At 39.5% G+C, this 23793-nt stretch overlaps 1 protein-coding gene across 2 annotated transcripts in view; it reads right to left on the bottom strand.

Annotated features, from left to right (window-relative positions):
• LOC108600556 (bifunctional heparan sulfate N-deacetylase/N-sulfotransferase) overlaps positions 1-23793 on the bottom strand; it is a 58890-nt gene that overhangs the window by 25389 nt on the left and 9708 nt on the right. Inside the window, exons 2-3 of one of the 2 annotated variants that reach the window (XM_017988216.2) lie at positions 22623-22651; positions 2223-3362 (exon numbers count right to left, since the gene is read on the bottom strand). In XM_017988216.2, coding sequence (XP_017843705.2) covers positions 2223-2911 — 689 coding nt within the window. In that variant the 5' untranslated portion in view covers positions 2912-3362; positions 22623-22651. The remainder of the gene's footprint in view (positions 1-2222; positions 3363-22622; positions 22652-23793) is intronic. The other variant, XM_017988217.2, reaches the window with a different exon arrangement.

Below are 23793 nucleotides of genomic sequence, written 5' to 3'. Positions count from 1 at the left end.
CAAAAAGCGCAATGCCAAAAAAATTCACGCAAAACTCTGAACAGAGTAGCGAGACCAGCAATGAGTATGAGGAAGTCAGAAAGGAGGTTGTGGAAAATCTTTTTGCATTTTCATTTATGTGCGCAATTATAATTTACGAGTGCAAGCAATATTTTCGCAAGTTCTCGCACAACCTCAAAACAACTGCGACTCCTTAGCAGTTATCGCAGGCAACTTTTGCCAAGTTCCAACTGGCGTCGAGTTAACCAAAGGTGTAAACTATATTTCCTAGATAGAGCTTGTCAGTGCTTGGGCGTGACACGCAATGGGCGTCATGGGTTGGGGTCACTGTAGTAGACGAAACTTCACCAAACAATTCACATAAAAATCCTTGTTGATTTTGTACTGTTAAGAAAGCGAAAGAAAATAGTACATAAAAGTTCCTAAAGAACAGAAAAAAAGGTCGTTAAATAAAATACACATGTGAAGTGAATACGTGAATTTTTCAGAAGTTCGATTCAGAGAGATATGGCACACGTACAAATGTATTCGGTGGCACGAAGTTGGCAGCTGGCATTGAGTTTAAAGTTTATTCGACAGAATTCCACAAATTAACCATTCTCCAGTCAGCAGAGTCGAAGTTGGTTCAAGAAATTCTGTACATAAACTTATTGCTCAGTAACCCATCAGTGCGACTGGTATCAATTGGTTATTTTATTGGTGATTTCCCACGCAGAGAATTCACCAATACTGTGCATCGCAATATTATGGCTTAAGTGATGCCACGTCATTTAGTTCACACATTCAAATGTCTTAAAATAAGAAACAAAGAAGACGACTTTTGCTGAATTTACTGGTGATTGGTGCAAATTGTTCTGTATCGGAGATAACCGATGGGGTAGGCGAAGGGTAACCAATGACGATCGGATTATTTGATATGAATTTCAAAAATCAATTCTGTCGTAATATTCGCATTCGTATGAACCACGAACTGTATGAGCTGTACCGCGACATCGACGTTGTCCAGCGCATTACAATACAACGTTTGCACTGGCTCGGACATGTCGAACGCATGGACGAAGAAGCTCCAGCGAGAAAGTTATATGAAGCGAAAGCGAACGAAGGACGACGAAAGGGACGACCTCACCTCCGATGGAAGGACCAAGTGGAGAAGAACCTATCCACACTTGAGGTTGAGAATTGGAGAAGGCGCAGAGGCGCCTGGAGGGAGTTTTCGAGGTAGGCCGTAACCCGATAACGGGTTGTTATGGCCACCTAAGTAAGTAAGTATGTAAGTAAGCAATATTAAGGAGGCAGCTGTTTGGCGATCTGAATTAGAAATAGCTTTACTTCTAGACACTGTACAATATTTTTGAACGGTTAATTGAGGTCTGATAGCCAGCGGAGTTTTAAAACCATAACAGGATAACCAGAATACAAAACTTCATTATAAATATTTATACAGACGGCAAATTTTTTCACACGAAACACCTCATTGTTAGAATAAGTCCCAGAAAATAGTTAATTTATCAATACATCTGCCTGTCTCTAACTATCAGTAGGTTGACTGGGGTCACTCTTTAATAAAATTGGGAAAATTATCTTTTTGCTATAATGCATTTCCATCGATAAATTAGCTTACGCATTTGAATAACTCGATTCCATTTACAAATGCAACCTTTGAGAAAACCAATTATTCTACTAGCAATATCAAGATTCAAAAGAAATTTAAGCTCTATTGAAAATGCATCATACTATTGAAAATGCACTGCAGGAGACCTAAACAAAGCATACAATGAAAGAGAAAAGCACTCTTGGAGTACTTGCAAGAAATTTAAAGCGCTTTTAATTCAGTTTCCACAACAGCCCGAGCGAAACGTAGGCCAGGCCCTTGCATTTGCATTTGCATCTGGCCAGCAACTTTGCAATGCAACATAAAATCAAGGCTGGAGCGAAGGGGGGCGCGTGGGGCAGTAGAGGAATTCAGAGTACATTTTACAGCTTGTTGTGCTCGCACCTGTTAATTAAATGAGCAGCATATTGAAAACAATCTATAGTGTGTTGCTGTTTAAAAAAAAAAACAACAGAAAATCCAATCAAAAGCAGAGCCAGAGCCGGACAATGCAACGTGCAGGGTACGTGGTTATGAGATATGCAGCCACAGGCACAGTGCTGCACTTAAGCTTAATAAAAATGCAGCCCAGAGGGGAGGGTGAGAGAGAGCGAGAGAGAGGAGTACTCACCCATCGAACATGTCCGTGCCCACGTAATGCGTGTAGTAGAGAATGCTAACCACGGTGATGGCAAACAGCGCCAGGACGCAGCGTCGCTTGTTGATGCCAATGCAGCGACGTGCAATTAAATTACAACAATGGCAGAGCGAGCTGGAGAGGGAGCTGGCAGTGGCATGGCCACCGCCAATAGACATCGATGAGGTAGAGTTGAAGTCGGAGCTGCAGTTGCCATTTGATTTAGACTTGTACGTGACAATGCCGCTGGCTCGAAACCCATTCGCTGCTCCTGTTGTTGCCTCTTCATGTGGCAGCAACAATGTACGATCTGTGATGTGTGTGTTATGCAGCAGGTTACTGGGCATGGATATAAGCGTGGGCGTGGGCGTGGGCGTGGGCGCAGTTGCAGGCGTGACTGAGGGCGTGGCATAGCCATTGCCAAAATGCTTATTGAAATGGCCGCAATCCACGGATGCATCCGTATCCGCATCAGCATCCGCACTCGCATCCGCATCCGTTTGCGTGCCGGTCACGCTTGTCGCACTCCCACTCAAACTCGTCTGCATTTGCTGTGGTAGTTTAATGAGTTTTTCATATTTCTGCGATTTGCCAGGCAAGCGATTTCCATTCAATAGTCTTGCTGCTGCTGTTGCTGCTGCTGTTGTTGTTGCTGTTGCCGAAGCTGCTGCTGATATTGTCATATTGTTGCTGCTGCAGGTGCAGCTATAATATTTGTATATTGCTATCTATATACTTGTGTTGGGGATATGTGTAGTATTATTTGCTTGCCTAAAATTCTTACTCTCGTGTTTTGCACTTTTTATGGCACTTGTTGCTCTCAACTCAACTTTCAAATTACAATTGTAGTTGCTGATTATTGAGGTATCTCAAATTTATATTTCAATTCGCCATTTGATATGTTTCCAAATATTTAAATATTCATGTTGTTTGGCCATTGTGGCTGCTAATAATAGTTTGCCTGTTGCAAGTCCATTTGCTGCTGTTGCTGCTGCTGCTTTCGCTGTTGTTGTTGTTGTTGTTGTTGTTGTTGTTGTTGTAGCAGCCAGCGTCGACTGCCATTATCAGTCATATGAGAGACCCACATTCACTGGCTTTACTATCGGGCATTGACAGTGCTGTATGTTGTCTTATCTGCAAAAATATGAAATGGGGAAAATACATTAAGTGAATTATTATTTATTTTTAATAGTAAACAAATAATAATAGCTGCTTGCTTGCTTATCACTTGTCTAATGTTACATATACAAATAGTTTTTTATAAATTGCTTAGCCAGCAGACTACGCTGTTTGTTTACGCTTAGCTTACGAAGCTTTAGTCTTACGCCCTATTTCAAGTAATAGAAAAAGCGCGCATTTGTATTATCTTTGGCTACGTAGACACTTTGTCAATTCGTTTTGGCTTGGTGTCGCTCAAATGTAATGCAAACAGAGCGACGATAAAACTGCAAACAGAACGACAAATTGTCAAAGCCGCAGAGGCGACAACACAGTTACTCCAAGGTTTCACACATCTGTAAGTATGTGTGTGTGTGTGTGTGTGTCTGTGTCTGTGTGTGTGCTCAGCCATTAACTGCATTTGCTTGCCACCATTTAATTACAAATGATTGTGGCTGTTGCTGTGGCCGTCCTCTATATAATGACAACATACTTTCCGCCTGCTTTATGGCCTAAACCAAAATGGCTGTCAATAACGAGCCTTAGATTACTGTTTACCCAGCTCTTGTGGCGCAAATTAACAAGTGCAGACATGTCTTGGTCTTGGTAATACCAAGGACATCAGTATTGTGTATTGGCATAGTTTGAAGTCATGGCGACAAGCAGTAGAGACTAAGCGATAACAAATGACTTGAGGCCAATATAAAACAACAAGTTTATTCATTCTAATAATGTTTTGAAAACTCTTTTCAAATTTCAGAAGTTTTATCTATTCAGAAATACATTTCCTAAAGAGTTTCATCAAACTGGATAAATAATGATGGAAAACAAATAATTGTTTATTTTGTTAAATTGACGATGAACTTAAACTTAAACCGCCACCACCTAAATCACCACATCTGAAGTATTCAAATTAACTCCAAAGTGTTTATGCCTTCGTTAGAAAACTATTTAATTATTTTAACTATTACTGCAGTAGTGACAAATAAATATATTATTATAAATATTTCCTAAGCGATTTAGCTTTAGAAAATAACACTATAATTGTAGTATATGTAGTAGTTTGGACGAACCGCATTAGAAAATAAAAGCAGAGATCACAACTGCAGCTTTTCTCAGGCGTCTCACAGAAAAAAATGTTTGGATGTTAGTTATCATTTATCAGCACTATTAATAGTTTATTATTTATTTATTTAAAAGCACTTGCATTACAAAAACATGGTCTAACATTGGCAATTAATATAAATAATACAATAATAATAATATAACTTTTTGAAAAATCATCCGAGTTGTAATTGTTTAAAATTTTTTTAGCTCGTCTTAATGATAAGTAAAACTTAAAAAGATTTTTGTTTTCACAGGGGTCATTTTTTTGAACCATATTTAAGAGTCAGACATTTACGTTTTTTATATACAATTTATCTTATACTAATTGTAGTTTCTACGAATGGATACGATGTTGTTATTAAAATTAACAGACTGATCTTTTATATCAGGGACGGGCAACTGCTTGCGCTGAGTGCTTCCAGGGCTTCTAATTTTGTTGTTAATCAAGCATTTTCTCTGACTACTCTCAGTGTTTGTTGTAAATTGTTTTTGTAGTGCTGCCAAACTCAAAATGCGCCCACCTCTGTTTAATTTTATTTTTTTCGTATTTGCTGAAAGTATAAGCAAATCAATAAGTGCAAGTCCAAAATGATTTGTAAACTCTCAGTGCTTGCTTATTTATTTGTTTAGATTCCGATTTATTTACTTTACAGGATCGCTGCATATGACAAGCAACAGTCAGCGAAGACAGTCAGCCCGTCATCTTCTGTGCCATTCATTGAATTCACTTGGGCGTAAGTCTGCAGCGCCTTGTGGTATGGAAAACCACTTCCAAGCACACTTGCCATAATTTACAACCAACATTTTTCTAACTCTGACATCAGTCAGCAGGAAGGAAAATGTGAAGAGCCAAGCTAAAAGCTGCTGCGACAGGCAGAGGGCCAGGGAAAATCTCTTGCATTCTTGGCCTTGTTTTTGCTCTGTTACAAATTTATCATTAAAATGTCAGAACTTAAATTGATTCAAAAACTTTTCACTGAGGCTGTGACTGGAGGCAGGAGGCGGGAGGCAGGAGGGCGGCCTGCAATGTCATGACAATGCCAACAGGCATTCGTGTTCGTTGTTATTGTTGTTTGGTTTATTTTTGCGTCGAATTTTTTTCATTCGGTCGTTGGCTGCATACTTTAAGGCGCGCGTAAAAACTTTGCTTTCATCGTTAGGCAGCAAACTTGTTTAATTTCCTCTTCAATTGCGCATGCAACGAAGCGCACAAAAAACCCCAAAGTTGCCCCACAGCTGCTGCTGCTGCTGCTGCTGCTGCTGCCGCTGCTGCTGTTTGGCTGCTGTGGCATAAATACTTTTCTTTCTAAACTTTAGCATCAGCATCAGCGACTGCTGCTAGTTTGTTTGTTTGTTTTTCTGTCTGTTGCTGCTGCTGATTTGCTTGTAGGACAAGTGTGTCTGTCTGTCTGACTGTCTATTTGCAACTCTTTAGATTTGACGAAAATTTATGATACTCCAAAATAAGTAGCACATGCAGCTTCCTCAATACACACGCTCTCTCTCTCTCTCCCCAGTAGCTTTTGTATTTTCTGGCTAATAACACATGTCTGACAAAGTTGCATGTCAAGTATTCTTTGCATTTTGCTAACGAATAGATTTCTATATGCTTTACAAGACAAATTCATTGCTTGGCAGTTCTGTTTACGTGTGTGCCACATGAAGAATCAAATTTCCTGGGAAGCGTTGCTCAAAAACAAAAAAAAAACTCATATACAAGACTATTTTTTAATGGGCCAAGAGAGCTACAGGGAAGTTGTGCAGTCATTAAACAATTTGCTGAGCATGTTGAAAACTTAATGCCACAAACTTCGCGCCTGTGTCTTTAGGGCTGCTACATACCAACTCATACACACACACCCACACACACACATACACTGATGTTGTTGTGTGTGCCTTTTAATGGTTTTGAAAACTATTTATTTTACGATACATTTGGTGTTTACATTGTTGAACTCACCCACGCGCTCACACTTTTTCTTGCTTCAGATTGCATTCAAACGTGCGGCGGTTGCTGCCCCATTTGTGCCGCTGCCCATGCAGCAACCTGTGCAGAAACTCTAAAGCCACTGAAAATTTAAACTGCCCCCCTGGAGCTTGCACCCTTCTTAGCCCTGCCGGGCTGCCCATTTATCAGTCAGCGTTCGCCCTGTTTTTGTTTGGCTTGGCCCTTTAGCCCGTTTGCGTTTTTTGTTAGCTTTTCGCGCGCGCTTTCATGGCGTGAACTTTGCCCGAGCTACCTGCGCTACCTGCGCTACCAAGCGCGTTGCCGAGTTGCTGCGTGGCTGACACCCCCCACTGTTGGCTGTCAGGGCAGACATATTGATAATCGTTTTCAATTTGTGTTGATTTTGGCAGCAACGAAAATAAAAGCATATTAAACAAAACGAAAACAATCAATTGTCTGCAGTAAATTGAATGCAACATCAACATTTGTTCGAGCAAAAGGCAAAAGGGAGAGTTTACACTCTTCACACATGCCCATGACTTGCACAAAATGCTAAACTTAACCCACTGACGCCCCAAGTGGCTGCGCATACCCAGACAATTGTCTGCCCTCCATTTGACTGACTGATGTATGTGGCACTGTTTGTGTATTTATAAAAGTTGCCCCTGGGTACGACAAAATCTACACTTGGAGAAAATAATAATTCAATTTACACATATACATTTCATATTTCATTCATAGATTTTATTTCAATTCATTGCATTAAACTTGGCTGTGACTTTCTAAGAAACTTTGCACATACACGCAAGTCAGAATTCAATTTAATTTCGTCGAGTGTATATATAAACCTATGGTGCATATGGGCACAGATATCTGGAGACGCAGCGTAGGCGTCACATTGGTTCCCATGTCGAGTTGCCGACTATAAACAATTTGTGTGCATTTAATGAGTTTTCACACATCAACGCGCGCGTGCCTTCATATTTGACTGTGTGTGTGTGTGTGTGTGTGTGTATTTTGTTTTCTAATTCTTTCTAATTCTTAGTGCTTGAATCTGGCATTTAATGTTGTCATAAATCAACGCAACCGACAACAATTACTAAATGTGCTGAGGTTGGTCTTCTCTTTATGCAGTTCTTTATTTAAACACGTGGGTCGATATCCATCGACTCGTTAGAGGATAAAGTTTTATTTATAGCAAAATAAAATGTTTAGCTACGGCCGCCCTCAAAGCTCAAAGCTTGCATAATTATGAAGAGAGAGAGACGAGAAGACAGAGAGAAGAGACAGAGTGAGAGAGAGAGGAGAGGAGAGGGAGCCTGCACACACCACACACCACCACACCAAAGGAGTTTTAAGCACTTGAAACTTTTCAACTCAAATTTTACATTTCTAATTATATAGCTTGAGAGCTCCCATGATTGCCATAACTCACATAAAAGTTAAAGCGCACTCAAATTTTTGAGAGCAATTACAAGCACATTACCAAATTCCTTGTCAATTATGTATATATATGCCAAATGCTGGAAAGAATTCCCACTGAGCAGACAACGTACACAAAATTGCCTTTTAAAGTGCCCACAAAGTGTCGCTCAAGTGCTAATGTTGCTCTTCTGATTGTTGTTGCTGCTGCTGTTAATATAATGACCAACCCAAGTTGCTATAAGTAGTAGGGCGACATATCACTTAAGTGTTGTCAACCCAGAACATTTGTTCCTGCTGTTGCTTGTCACTCTATTCCTTCAGCAGGGCTGACACTCAGTTTGGGGAAAATTCATTTTCCCTGTTTTATATCAATTTCCATTTGCGAAAAAACTTTCAAGTGGCCTCACACACACACACACACACACACACACTCGAGAAACTTTCATTAAAATGCCAAAACACATGAGATAAAATTGTATTTATATTTTACTCTGCATTTTGCGGTTAATTAAAACATTAGCAAACACACTCATTCACAAAAGTTTATGCACAACTGGCACTCGGTGTCAAATTGCCAGACAAGCAATTTTTGGCTTCGAGTGCAAAACGTGCTTAAAACACAAATCGTGTACGGGTTTGCCAAATGCTGTTCAATTCGCAGCTGTTCAAGGAGACACTTGCAGTGGGTACATTGAAGCTGGGGAAAATCACAACGACCAGAAGTGAGAGAGAAGAAGAGAGAGAGCGAAAGGGGGCCAGGTAGCCTCACTGACCTAGTTCTCTTCTAAAAATACTTACCAAAGCAAAAGTGTTTGAATGCATTTTACATCACTTTGATATTATTTCGATTTGGGAACTTCAAGAGACTTTGGCCAAGAAACCAGCCAGGGCAGCCATTCCTATTCCCAATTTTCTTAATTTCAGTTCAATAACTAATTCAATTTACGTCAACAGAGTCTGCGTGCAGCTTAAGCTTAAGCTTAAGTTGCGACGGCATTGAGTTTCGATCTACTTACAATGCGGCGGTGAATGTTTATAATTAATGAAGCAGGAAATATTTATTTTGATGACGAGGCACAAGCAGTCGTCAAATCTCCAGCGGTGCACAAATTGGGGCAACGTTTCATTTTAATGGACGCCCACGTTGCACAGCCAGCTGCAACTACAATTACAACAACAACAACAACAACACCATCAGCAGCAGCAGCTACAGCTCCGACTCTTTGGATTCTGCTGTTGTCATGGTCTGTGTCAATGTCGGGCGTTAAGTCTTGCGGCCGTTGCTGCTGCTGCCGCCGCTGCTGTTGACTGATCCGCCTGAAGTTGCGACCACAATCCATTGCCATTGAAGTGCTTGGCGTTTTGTGGGTTGCCACACCCACGTCCCTCAGGACACAAATACAAACACACACACACACACACACACACACAATGATAGTTTGTTGCAAGTGCAGTCAACGTTTTGGCCAAGATTTTGGCGTGGGCCTTGCGCTCAGTTTCGGCTTTGGCTTTAGCTTCCATTCCAGCTACATTACGGCACAACCCACGCATTCTCGATTGCTGGCCTGGCCCGGACTGACTGAGTGACAGTAAAGCCTCAAATTGCAGACAAGCGTGCAGTCAGTGGAAAAGTAATGCCAGAGCAAAGCAAGCCAGCCACTAAGCGAGGGAACAAGTCATGTTTGCCTGCTGCTGTTAACGATGCGTTGGTGTTGGTTCTTTGTGTAATTGACTAGGCGTGTAACTGGTTTTGAATTGTTGTTGCTGTTGCTGCTGCTGCTGCTGTTGTCGTCGTCGTTTGCTTTTAGCTGCTTGTGCACAGCAGTTGCAATTACACATGAGCTTGCGGATTATATGGCCGGCCAAGCAATGCAAATACAAAGATACACATATACAGATACAGATGCAAATGCTCACTCTGAAAAGTAACTTTCATATATGACCTACAAAGTGCTTATGATATACCTACGTACCATATATACACTGGCTTATACTATGACAGTTGGTCTTTGGGGCTAAGAGGGCAACTGTAATGCGAGAAAAGTTTGCCTGGTAGAAAGTACAACCCAAACAGGAAGTTTCGCACACACACAGCTGGCTCAACCAGCAAACTAAAAGGATAAGCTAATGCAGCTCAAAATTGTTGCAGTTGCATACTGCATGTAGTAAGTATGCTGGGAGTTATTATAATAACTTCATCAGCCTTCATAAACTGGCAAACGAGTATTTACGGAAATTCTATGAAATTCTGTTTATATGCAATTTTAAACAGTCTCTGCTACTGCATAGGAGATATACCATAAGTACATATAATAAATTAAATTAAATCAAACGAAAGTGAGGTCAGTGAAAGCAGAGAGGGCATTATTTACTTTAGATAGCTTTTGGCATTTCTACAAAAAAAAAAACCCTTCTTTACGGTTCAGTGGTGAACACCTCGTTCACTAGGTACCGCTTACCCCATCGGTTATCGGGGATATTTAGAAATTCACCAACAGACACCAGCTTCGTTTCTTATTTGATCCTGATTCTATTTGATTCCTGCAATATCTAATATAAGCGGATTCACTGCTATCTTTTCATAGATGAAATTACCAACTAAAATCACCAATTGTTACCAACTGTCCTGCAGTGCTCTTAAATATTCTTTACTTACTATAAACTACATATAAACAAACGATGAAAGGAGCGTCCGTTAGGAAATGTAAGAGGTGGTAGCAGTTCCAAGATTTTTCTAAGCAATTCAAGCACTGACACAATAAATCAAATGCTCAGATTTATAAAATTTTGATTATCTCGAAAAGACACTTGATATATTAACATTGCACACAGCAATCAAATGAATGTTGTCTAAATTGAGTTGAGCGATTTTAAATAAATTAAAATCTGAAGTTTTCTTAATCCAATTAACAGAACTGTGCAATCAAATGCCATGTGTAATAAACATAGCAAGCAACTGCTCAGAGCTTAGAATGTGAAGCCTACTGAAAGCTAAAATGTGTTTATTGATGTCACCAATATTTGATAAATTTAAATTCACACAGCCTTTGTTAACAGCAGATAAATAAATAATATTCAAATGAATTTAAGTCAAAAGAATTGAATCAAAAGCATCTTTAACTTTTCATACATAAACGAAAATATTCAACACGATGGGGATTAGTTTGGCATCATGCTATTAAGTGAAGTTTGGGGATGCAACAAGCGAGAAGCTGCCGCTCAGTTATTCAAATGGCCAGCAGCATTGTGCGCCTCATTTAAGCCAAGACAGACATCAAACACATTCGCATGCACATATTACATTCGGTCGACGTGGACAGTAGGGAGTTAACCGTTGAAGCGCCTGGCGCTATTGTAATATCCAATGTTGGCAGCACGCAAATGCAGTTACTGCTACATCAGCAATTTATTATGCTATTTGTGTGCGTGTGTGCGTGGAAGCTCCCGTATGTGTGTGCTAAAATTAGTAAATGAACTCAAGCTCAATGGCATAACGAAGCGTTTGTATTTTCCCTCTCCTGTGAGTTGTGCCAACTGTGATTGAACAGGAGCTGACTTAATACCCATGTGTGTGTGTGTGTGTATACGTGTGTATGTGCGTGAGTGTGTGTTGTTGTTTGTTGGCCATGCAGTTGTGTATAAATTAATTCCCTATAGGTTAACGGCAGTATAACGTTTTATAATTAAGCCAGCTGCATAATTATGAGCGGGTAATATATCTATCACACACACACACATGCATAAGCTGTATGTATCTGTGTTACACGCAATTGGCGACATTTAAGCACGCAACTTTAACAACAACAGCAACATCAGCAACGACAACAACAACAACATGAGTTTTATCATAATGAACATCAACATCAGCGCCAGCAACGCGATTTTAATGACCACGATACACACCAACAAATACAAATTTACATACAGGGAGACTGTTGAGGGCAGTGGGCCCACCGCCCCCTCTGTTTCCGTTGCAAGCCAACGCTCGATGTTCGTCCCACGCTGGATTAAGTGGATGTCTGTCTGACTCGCCGCAGTAATCGCGCTGCCGAGTTTGAAAGCACCCACAGACTGACTGACTGCTCCAAGACACACATATATACCAGAGCACGTAAGACCATTCGGCAGAGTGTTCGAATGCTGCTGTCAAGATCACAGTCAAGTCTATCTCGGTTTCGCTTTTCCAAACTATCACAATTCTGGGTTATTTCTGCTAACGCACCACTTTTCATGGCCCACTGAACTCCTGTGCGCCTTTGGACTTTTATGCGAAGTCCGCATACAATAAACGGCGCAGATACAATATATAGTAGACTCTGTCAGAAGATATTAATATAGCTCGAGATAAATCCTTAATTATAAAAATTAGACCACATCTCGTATTACAGTTGCAGCCTCATATAGATTAGCATTGTGGCCTTGTTTATGACCATTATAATCGTTAAATTTATGTTAACTATGCCAGCGACAAACAACGCTCGTACACTGAGGCGTATGCGCAATATATAATTGCTAAATGCTTAATGACTGCACACAACTCGCTCACATGCGCACGATTAGCAAATAAAAGTATTTGCAATTAATTTAAACTCATCCGACAGTTGAGCTCTGCTAAATTACATGCATGGCCTCAATTTCCCAGCAACAGCAACTTATTTAATCTAAACAACTTTGGCATAATTCTCAAAACATTCTTCTTGAGCGAGCGAGCACACAGCTCATCGCACAGCAACTGCAATCAGTTTGCCAGCTTGCAAATAGAAAATCAACTAAACAAATACATCAAATAAATATTATTCATGAGCATGCCTCGCTCTCGCTCGCACTCGTACTCGCGCTCTCGCTTACACTTTGTAATTTTTCATTTGCGGCATGACAGGCAGTCAGATGGACCGAGTGAGTTCGTCAGACAGCTGACAACAACAACAACAACAACAACAACAAAATGGGGCAGCAACAATGCAGCAGTTCAATGACATAATTTGTCGCAGCACATCAATTGAATGGACAGTGGTACCAGCAATGGGGCAGCGGATCAACAGCAACAACAACAACAACAATGTGGCATCGGCGTTTGTTTAACCTCGTCGTCGTCGTCGTCGCCGTTGCTGCCGTCATCATCATCGTCATCCGCAGCAACGTCATTGTTTTCGCTTGAACTTTATTGTTTTGATTTATGCGCGTGCATAACGGGGCAGCAGCCAAAGCTAAAACTTGGCGGGCTTCCACGCGCAGCGCCCTCCGACCCGCCGCACACTGGACGCTCCACGCCGCGTTGTTTATTCCGCCAGCGCCAAACAATAGGGCGAAGCAGTTGCATTGTTGACACTGCGGCAACTAGCACTAGCAGCAGCAGCAGCAGCAGCAACATGCGGGTGGGTGAGAGAGCAGCAGCAAGTGCAAATGAAAATGATGTTGCCGCAGTCGTTGCGCTGCCGCTGCCGCTCTCGCTTGCCACAGCCTGCCACCGATTATGTTAATGCGCCCAGAGCTCTGGCATTATGATGTTGTTCACTGGGCGACCGGGCGACTCTCCACATTTGACAGGGCAACGCGCAGAATTTCTGCTGCTGACAAGCGAGAGCAGCAGCGTAACACTGAGCAACTATTTTGTTTGTTTTTATTTTCACGTTAAGGTCTTGCCACTGATTGTTGCCACAGGCCACACAACACAGCGCCCAGCTGGCAAAAGTTTGCCAAGTGTAAACGTGTTTGACTTTCGGTTGGCAAAGTATTGCCAAGAACTCGGACAAATTCTAAGAACAAAAACTAACATTTTAAATTGCGAAAGTTAAATACACGAAATATGCGTGTAAATATTATTTAATTAACAAACAAACATTTCTTTATAAACTGCACGATGGCTTCATTAAAATACAAATTGAGTCTGCCACAGCAGTGTTGCCGTTGCAGTTGCAGTGGCAATATATTGTTGCAGATTTGAAATTATGCGAAGCCACAACAATTACAAAATGCAAACAAAAGTTCATTTGTGTTCATTTTCAAATGTTGTTTGCATAAAATAATAATAATTTAATTTATCTCATGCCTGAAATCAGTTTCAAAATAAACCACAAATGCCAGCTAACAACAAATGGGAATAATTTGTTGCCAGCAGCAGCTGCATTAGACTCTTTCTATTACATCATAACACTCGAGTTGGCTCACACACACACACACACACACACACACACACACACACACACGTTTCCTCAGCAAGCTGCAAAATATTGAAGCGCATTTTTTGCAACATGCCACTGCATTCTGCCTCCACCCGCTGGCTCAATGTCGTTGAAGCGCCAAAAGCGTGAAAAATTGTTGCAAACTTTGACAACATAAAAATTATGATAGTTGTTGTTGTTGTTCAGTGGGGTTTGTTGAAGTTGTTCGGCCCGCTCTTGCTGCCTGGTAATAATTTCATGACATAAATAAATCGCACCGCACATGGAGCCAAGCAGAGTGTCAAGAGTCGGGGCCCATGGAATTGAATTTAAAGCACGATTTGTCATATGATAAGCATAACTAAGCCATGGGGGCAAAGTGTTAACGCATCACTCGCATATTTTTCCTCTTCATATGATATTCTCAAAGTCAGTCACATCAAATTAGCAGCGGCTATTAAATGTTAACTCTCATCATCATCTCACACACACACACACACACACACACACACACACACGCACGCACATATACATACGCATGTATATGCAAAAAGTAATTTCAGCAATTTTTTCCAAATTATAATTGACAGTTTTTTATGCGACAATTTGTGCGCGTCAACGCAGCGTATACGCAATGTTTAATAAAACTCGTTTAAATATGCATTAAATTAAATTTTTGTATATGAAAATAGCCTCATTTCTTTACTTACTTGCAAGTCGCCTACATAAGAGTGGGTAACGAGCTCATCAAACAGAATATACAAAATACTAGCGATAGTTTACTACTCAATTATTTGATTAATCGATAGTATCGATATAATTCATAGTTATACAATATTTATAGTTTTTTTTCTGATTCAGCAGTTAATTTATTTTGATTTTATATATTTCCTTTAATAGAAATAATAGCTGAAATAGTATTTATAAATAGTTATATCATATAACTTTTACTAAGTCACTAGTGCTTTAAGCCATATGATAATTCCTTTTGCACTAGGATATTACTACAAATTCATACAAGTCTATAAAGACCGACCAAAGCTAGCACCGTTGATGTGCGATAAGTAAAATAATAAATTTTAGTTAAAAACGAAAACAATCGATACTCATTCAAGTTTACCATGGTTGAACTTTTAAACATGCAATATTTAACAATAGAAAAAATATGACGTGTGAAAAATATGCTTTTTAGGTTTAAATATCGCTTTAGCTAAATACATATTAGAGTTGTCCACAAAACATTTTTGATAGAGTAAAATACCCAGCTGTCAATCTCTTTCACTTGTTTTATTTGCACGCTTTTAATATAAATTTCAGTGGAAGGTTGAAACGCTTTAACAGGCTTAGACAATTTGCTGCTGCAGTTGACAGTTTTTATGTGTGTGTGTTCTTTAATAGAGCATTTTAGGTTAACGTGAGGCAAAATCACTGAAATGCTTTTAAATCTCTTGCTGGAGCCAGGCTAGAAGTTTGCTGCCCCAAGTTGAAACTTTAAGTTTCAAAATTTCTAAAGAGTTGCATGCTAGATAATGAAGAGTTAGCTCAGACAGTTGAAGCAGTTGGCACACAGTTGACTGCATAACGCTCTACGAAAAGGCGGCAGCAAAGTTGCGAAAATGTTTGGGTTTGCTATTTGTTGTGCGTTATTTACAAAAAAGCAAGAAGAAGAAAAAGATAGATAAAGAAGAGTGCAAACTTCTACACTGGGCTAGCAAAAGTTAATCGATGCCAGTTGGTGCACCAAGTTGGCGCCAAATTGACCGGAAAATGTTTGCGAATTGCTGAGCGTCAGGCTCTGAGCTGAGATTGAGAGCCCACTGCCTATCGATGGCCGCAGCAAATTAAACAACTCCCCAAACTTAAACTTTGCTAGCAGCAGCAGCAGCAGGAACAAAAAAGCAAAAGTAGAGTAGCAAAATTTGTTTTATAGCCGAAAAAGTTGGATTTACTTTATTTTATTCTCGTACACCATTGACCCCGTTGACATATATTGATCAATATTTTTTGTCAAGTGCTAAAAGTTTGCCGCACACTGCAAACTTTGCGCATTAAATGATATTGTATGCGTCTCTCCCCCTCTCTCTTTCGCACACTCTATCCCTTTTACACTCATTGCATGTGCCTGTAATGAAATTTATGAAATTGTATTTCGCCAATGGCTGTGTCAGTAGCAACAAAGCAAATCGTTTGAGTTGTTTGCCCCAATTTGGGTCAATGAATCTGCAGCTTCAAAATCAATTGCATTTTGATAAAGTTTTAGCCCAACTGGCGTTTGGGGTGGCCAACACAACAATCTGTCCAACAATTTGCCCACTCAATTTAACTTTTGTCACTTTGCTGTGCCAGCCAAAATGGCAGCTAGCGCTAACAAAGGACAGCGCAGGACTAAGCCAAAATGACATCTATTAAACTATCAATAAAATGCGCTGTAACTAAAAATTTTAGAGTTGCCCAGAGACGCTTGACATTTGTATGCGCCAGAGCAGGGCAGGGCGGCTTAGCATTCAGCGTATTTTTAGTAGACCGGAGTGGGTTTGGTTTGCCAAAAACCGACTGCAAAAGTTGCATACGTGCAGTGGCACCGTTAACTGACAGTTGCCACAAAAGATGCCTCGCAACAAAAGGCCACCAGTGTGTTTTGGTTTACTAAGTCCTGTCTCTCTCTCTCTCTCTCTCTCGTTTTGCTAGTGTTAGACTGCCAACTGGCCATTCAGCATGGAGATCAACACACTCCCTGCCAGCCCCTTGAATTTTCTTTCTGTCCTACCCAGCATATTGTTGTGTTCGACATGGCCAAAAAAAATATGCAAAAATAAATAAAACATAGTGTAACCACAACAGCAGGCCGCCAACTATTTTTGATGCCAAAAACCAACAACAAGAACAACAAAGACAGCAGCAATATCAAAATTCGCCTGCTGACTGCCGCCTGTGAAAACAATGCCAAAGGCCATGTGTAAATATGCTATTCTACTTTTTTTTCACGATATATTTTTTTTATTCAAGGCAAAGGTGCTTTTGTCTGCATAGTGGGCAAATATTTGTGTGCCAAGCACACAGGAGATGCTAAATCATATTTTATGAACTGCTTGCATTTGTAAACACTTTAGACTTACATCATATGGACTTACATTTTGAGATTGACACGGACACTTTAGGATATAATATGAGCATTAAATCTCATTTTATTTCACATAGCTAGTAGAACAAATACCCAAATAATCTGAACAATTATAATAAGGAACAAGTAAACAAGTTTCATCACGATATCAGTATAATGGAAAAAAAGGACAAGTTCGAATTAGAGATTGTCCGTAGCGAAACCAAATGATTGTCATAAAGAAGAGAATTTAACGGATCTTAATAAGAATATTTTGCATTAATTTGTTTCATCAAAACTAACTCCAATTTGAGTCTAACAATTTTCTGATATTCAGCATAACAATCTTAAGCAGAACTGACCTTAAGCCAATGCCACAACACGTAATAGATTAAAAGGAAAACTTAGTTTAGACAAATGTTTTTTATGTCTATTTATATTATTTCTATTTCTATTTTACTATATTAAGTCAAATTATGAAGAATCAAATTGACTATAATTACAAGAAAATTAATTTTTAGTTAGTCATATTTTAGCTAAGCTTAAAATCGAAAAAGATGTTGGTAACTTTTCAAGAACTTTATCGCCCTTTAACCCACATGTACACTCTTTTTTTTGTATATTCGACACCACAGTTACAACGGCCAATATTATGGCGTTCTTAGTGTTGTTGTTGTTGTTGTTGTTATTGCTGCTGTGCACTTTGCCATGCATGTCACAGTCAACGCCGCAGGCCTTAGGCACAATGCACGTAAAAGAAATCAACTTTCCGTTCGCAGTTCGTGCAACATGCAACATCCAACAAAAGCCGCGTTCTTAGCGAAATGTCAGTGACCGAGAAATGCACAACATGAGCGTTGAAGAACATCTAAGGCATGTACAAAAAAACAAATACAAAACAAAAAAAAAAACCAAGAAATGAGCAGAAAAAATCTCATTCAGCGGCGGTTTTTATTGCCAGAGGCAGCAGGATAGTCGCAACGACAGGACAAAACAATGAGATTTGTAGGGTCTCAACAACAATAACGATAGCAACAGCAACAACAACAGTGTCAGCCAAGGCGAAAGTTGAAAACTGTTGTCATTTCTAACGCTGCTCCTTTCGCATAACACACACACACACACATACTCCTTGCACGCCAGCCAAATCAACTCAACCCATTCCATGCATAACCAATACTCGTCCATTGCACTTCGCTTTCTTCTTCTTCTTCTTCTTGTTGTTGTTGGTTTCGACACTCGACGGGCAGTCAACTTGATTGTTGACCAGCATTTGTTTCGTATTTTTTTTTCATTTTTTTCGTTGCTTGCTTTCGCTCGTCCTCTTTCGTTTTCTATTTAGTTGTTCTTTTCTATTGTAGCATTTTGTGATGATTTGGCAAATTGAATTTCAACTCAATTTGTAGCCAACAACGGCAGCTAATTAGCCGTCTTAACGACGGCTACCCTGAAAAGTATGCTTCAGCAATTCAGCCAAAGTCACTTGAGCTACACACACACAATTAAGGCCTGAAAAATTGATGAAGCCCCAGCAAGGGGCCAACACGTAAGCCATGTAACTTAAAGCAGACAGACTAGGAAACGAATTCAGGCTTTTGAAAAAGCGCAGCTTTTTAAGGGTTATACAAAAATGCATACAATGAATATCAATTAAGCTAACGAGACTGCCAGCAACGTTCTCGTTGCACACGTTATTGCAACTATAGCATTTGGCAAGCTATTGACTTTCTACAGATGTTGGCAATTGAAATCATCAATTCAGCGCGCAGCTACATTGAATGAAAATAGTTAGCAATAAGAACAAATCAATTGAATTCTATACAAAGCATTGTAAAAAAATGTTGTAGTAAATAATAATGAATGAGCTGTGTTTGAGTTCGAACGCAACGTAATTTAATTCAACTTAAATGGCATATTAAGTATACGCCATGTGGCAGCATTTACTTAGTATAAGTTTTCTCGCCTCAGGCTGACATTCAATAGCTTCAATAGCTTGCTTCACTTGCTTGCAAAACAGCGGCTTCAGTCGTACTGCTCAATGGCACTCGAGACCACAATAACGCAGCTGAGCTACCACAAGGCAGCCAACAAAAGTGTCGTTAGCAAACTTACAGCAGCTTATGTTGTGGGCAAACAAAAACAGTTTTAGTAATTGAAATGTTCAAATAAAACAAAACAAATTTAGCTATTTATATATGTATATAAGTATATATGTATCAAAAGGGTCAAGACAATATAAACTGCTGGCGACCTTTTAGAAATTAGCATTCTATAGCAATCACAAAAATCCTCTTAAAGCTCTTGACTTGCACTTCAAATTAGTTTGGCTCTTTTAGCTAATGGCGTCAGTTTTTTCACTGTCAGAGCTAATGGCATTTATATTAGGCCTCAATTTGAAAGCCAATTTGCATTCTCATTTCGCAACTCTATTAAATTTATTGAGCATTTTCTTTTGTAACATATTCCTAAGCACTCCATTGCTACATCTTCTTGTTCTCAGTTCCAATTCAGTTCCAATTGTAGCATAGCATAGCAACATCAAAGACATTCGGTCATATGATTGCCATCAAAAAGAAGCCGTAATTAGCAACGGCAATATGCTCATTCGCAAACTCTTTTTTCTCTCTGTCTTTGAGCTGCTGATGATGCTCTACTCCGAGAGATATATGTACCAAAAAAAAAAAGCATACAGCAAGCACATTTCACTCATGCGAGGCATTGGATTGCTTGGTATACAAGTAGATGTGTTTGTGTGAGTTGTAGAGGCGCCTTTCATGCTTCAATAAATAAAATGAATTGAAGGAGCAAAAACCTACACAGACACACATACAAAGAGAGAGCCAGATAAAGGGAGAGAGTTACAACAGTTCAGCAGAAGCAAGGATAACAGATTAGTTGAGCCTTGCTTGCCAGACTTGTGCTGTCCTGCCTTTCCAATGAAAATCAAAACATTTTGTTAAAAGGAAACACTCGCACACACACACACACACACACACACAGGCAAGGCAAGCAGTCAAGGCCTATTCACACAGATACGCGCGTTTATCTGCGGAAGCGGAGATACGTTGTACGTGCCCAGGACATGCCCAGGATGCGAGCTCTAAACTCGCAACTTTGCTCCAATGAAGCTTGTCTATGTGCGTGTGTTCGTGCGTGTGTGTGTGCATGTCTTTTATACGCATTTCGCAGTTAACTTATGTGTAATAAAATGTAATAAAATAAAACTCACACATATTAGAAATGTTTTGCCATTTTTTTGTTTCTCAGTCATTGAGGCTACAAAAAAATACATCGAATACATCCAAGTTGCTGTTGTTGTTGATTGCGGCTAGTTTTTGGCTTAGTTGGCTCTAATATTAACAGCATTGCGCATACGCCGTGTCTGCCCATTGAAGCCTAATGACAATCACAATAACGACATCTGTGATTTCAAGTGTATCTCAAACGAGCATCTTATGGCACATTCAGAGACCCTTAAAAGCCTCTCGTATAATATTAGCTATCAGTAGCATCATTTGAATTCATTTTTTTGTCCCTCTTCTGTGGCTTTATGCACAGGAAATGTTTGCGTATTAAAACGGTCGTTATTGTCAAATATTACTACTTTAGATATTCTGTTTCTCATTAGTGAAAAGCAACTAGATTGAAGGAAAATGGAATTTCAATGATTGTCAAATTTCTATGATAAAACAAAATTTACTTTAGAAACAAAGAAATTACTTTGTTTATTCGCCCCAGTAGCTGGCTAAACTTTAAATAAGTAAATGAAAATAATTCAATGACATTTATTTTTACTTAGGTATAGATTTTATGCATATAAACTGAGACAGGTCAAATTGAAGAAAAAAAACGGTATAATGAATGAATGTATGCAAAAACTGCAAAACTGAAAATATAAAAAATTTGAATGAAGGAAAATTAAAAATATGTGACTGAGTTGTTGTTGTGAACAAGTACGAACTTTATTTATAGAAAATTTCAATTTGGGAAACAGTTTGTCGGGATATCAAAGGAATGGGCATATTCACTATAATCCAAAAAGAGGGCGTATCCATATCCTGGACAACATTTTGTAAATAAATTTCAATTAATCACAGCAAAAAAGTGAAGTACTCGGCGATAATTAGACAAGTGAAACATTCATAATATAGATTTTACGCTTTTTGTGCTTTAAATTATACAACTCAAATCAAAGTTGTAATAAAAAAATAATAAAAGACAACTCTATTAAATTTGATTGGCCGTGTGGTTTTCATTTAAATCAATCAGAATAATTTTTTATTTTCCATTTTTTATCAGCCAACGCCAAATTGAAAATGTTAATTGATTGTAACATAAACATGACAATAATGTTTTATTTTGCAATAATGTGTGTATAATTTTTCTCTTTGCACAGCACAATAAAAAATAATTGATTAAACAGCGACTAATTGAAAAAAGGTTATTAACAGAAATTGCAAAAAAAAAAATGTTAAACACAAATGTGTTCGCTTGTCCGATGCTCTTTAGCAAAATGTGCGAAATGACGTCAAAGTCAGCTTTAAAACAATTAGCGACAGTTTTTTGTACGACTAACAACTTATTTTTAGCTCTTTATGTCTTTTTACATTAACAGCAAACAATTTGCGTACTTTTCAGACTTGTTCAATTCTCACATTGCAGGCCCAACCTTAAGCAAATAACTTAAAGCGCCCCACCGCACAAAATAATGTGACGCTGTTGATGGCCTTTCATTAATTACATTAGTAATTTTCCAGTCGCAAAGTGAATTAACTTTTGACAAAGTGCAGCATATTGATTTTCTAATTGGCCGCGTCTCTCCACAAAAGGCACAAAGCTCAATAATTATAATGTGCAAAATTAATGCTTTTTAATGAAATTTTCAGCAATCAGCAAAGTCCGATGAGCGCTTACAAAATGACATCCAGTCCTGCGAACAAAACTCGCCGCCTGCTGACCCATTAAGCTAATGAGGGTCATTGCGACAACATGTTGAGGCTTTGCACCTAGCAATGCCATCCATATTCGAAGCTAAAGACGGCGATGATTCTCTCAAGCGACAGCCTGTTGAGGATAATGACGTTTATGCCACCGCCTGCAGCGCTGGGTGGTTGGTTGCTTATCCCCCATGGGGGTTGGTTGGGGGTTGCCTCTACCACCACCCTACACCAGCATTTATATTGACAGTGTAGCGAGCGCTTTTTAATGTGGCAACTTCCGTTGCGACGCTAAAAGTCAGCTCGATGCCGAGAGAGAAGCCAACGTCTGTGGCGGAAACGGAAGCCAAACAAATATGGCCGACCTACGCTTCGGCAGACAAAATCAGCAACAAAAACTTTTTAATGCATTTTCAGCCATTAGGTGGGTGGTTTAAACGCTTGCCACACAAAAAGCTTGGGGCACACAGCTTAACAGAATTTTTAACTAAAGATACTTGAATACGTTTCAAATTGTTGTCAACAGAATTATTGAGAAATTATTAGTATATAACATACCTCAACAGTTCAGTTGTTCAGTTGTCAATCTAAAATGAAACGAAAATTTGATGTAATTAATAACTTAATAAATTTGAAAGTGTATGTCAGCTTGTTTAATATACAGCATATTTAATAAATAATTTGATCGCATTTATCATCGTTAATGTTAATTTGCATAACACTTTGCAGACTCTCCTATGTGTATTTCGCTTGAAATTATAGTTAATTTATCAGGCTGGCAGCAATTTTCATTTAAAATTGAAATATTTCCATCGCAATTTTTGTATAATTTACGTCAATTTATTTTTTGGTCGCCGGCCTTTTTAATGTCGTGTCAAATTCACGGAGATACAATTTAGCCAGGCGTGCAAAGAGACTACAGAGAGGGCAGCAGTGGGAGGATTGGCTTTGACTCCGGCAGTTGGTCATAAAAGGAAAAGAAAATTCTGTGGCTGCGATAACAGCAGGGGGAGTGGGGATTGAGATGAGACAGGGACTGGGACTGGGACTGGGAATGTTGCTGATGATGATGATGACCGACAGTGAAAAACCAGAAAACGACACTGAAACAAAGCAAAGCCAAACAAAATGTCAGTTAAAATGCCAGAGAGAATGAGGACGAGCCACATGACAGTAAACAGTATATAACGACAATTTAAATGGTATTTTTAGTTGGCATTTATACACCAGCGTATAAACCCCACTAACGCCCACTCTATACACACACTCTCCCTTTCTCTCTCTCTCTCTCTCTCTCTTTCTCTCTTTATGCTTGTTGAGCTGGCTACTATGTAGTGACATGCGATATTTGATCAATAACTGGCATGTGGTAAAGAAGACTCAACTTCGGGCTTGTCTATGTAATGGACTGACTAGCTAGTCAACCTCTAGTAAACGTGTGTCTGTGTGTGTGTGTGCACATCCTGTTTTGTTCGCTGGCATCCCTTTGGTGGCACCAAGTCGCATTCATTATGAAAGGCAAACAAGCCAGGACGTAAGTAGACGCTATGCCATCAATCTGCCGCCAGGTTGCTTGACTTGCCTGACTTACAACTCCCTCTACCCTGAACCCACCTGTCTTCTTCTTCTTCTTCTCCATCTGCCTCTTCTGCATTTCGTGTGCTTTATGCTAACCGTTTTTCGCACGTTCCTCGCGCCAGATCAAAGGCAAGTCTCTGTGGCACTCATG

Source organism: Drosophila busckii, chromosome 3L, assembly GCF_011750605.1.
Source record: "Drosophila busckii strain San Diego stock center, stock number 13000-0081.31 chromosome 3L, ASM1175060v1, whole genome shotgun sequence".
NCBI classification, from domain to species: domain Eukaryota; kingdom Metazoa; phylum Arthropoda; class Insecta; order Diptera; family Drosophilidae; genus Drosophila; species Drosophila busckii.
Note: the sequence above shows the minus strand (reverse complement) of the source record. Positions and strands in the feature narration are given on the sequence as shown.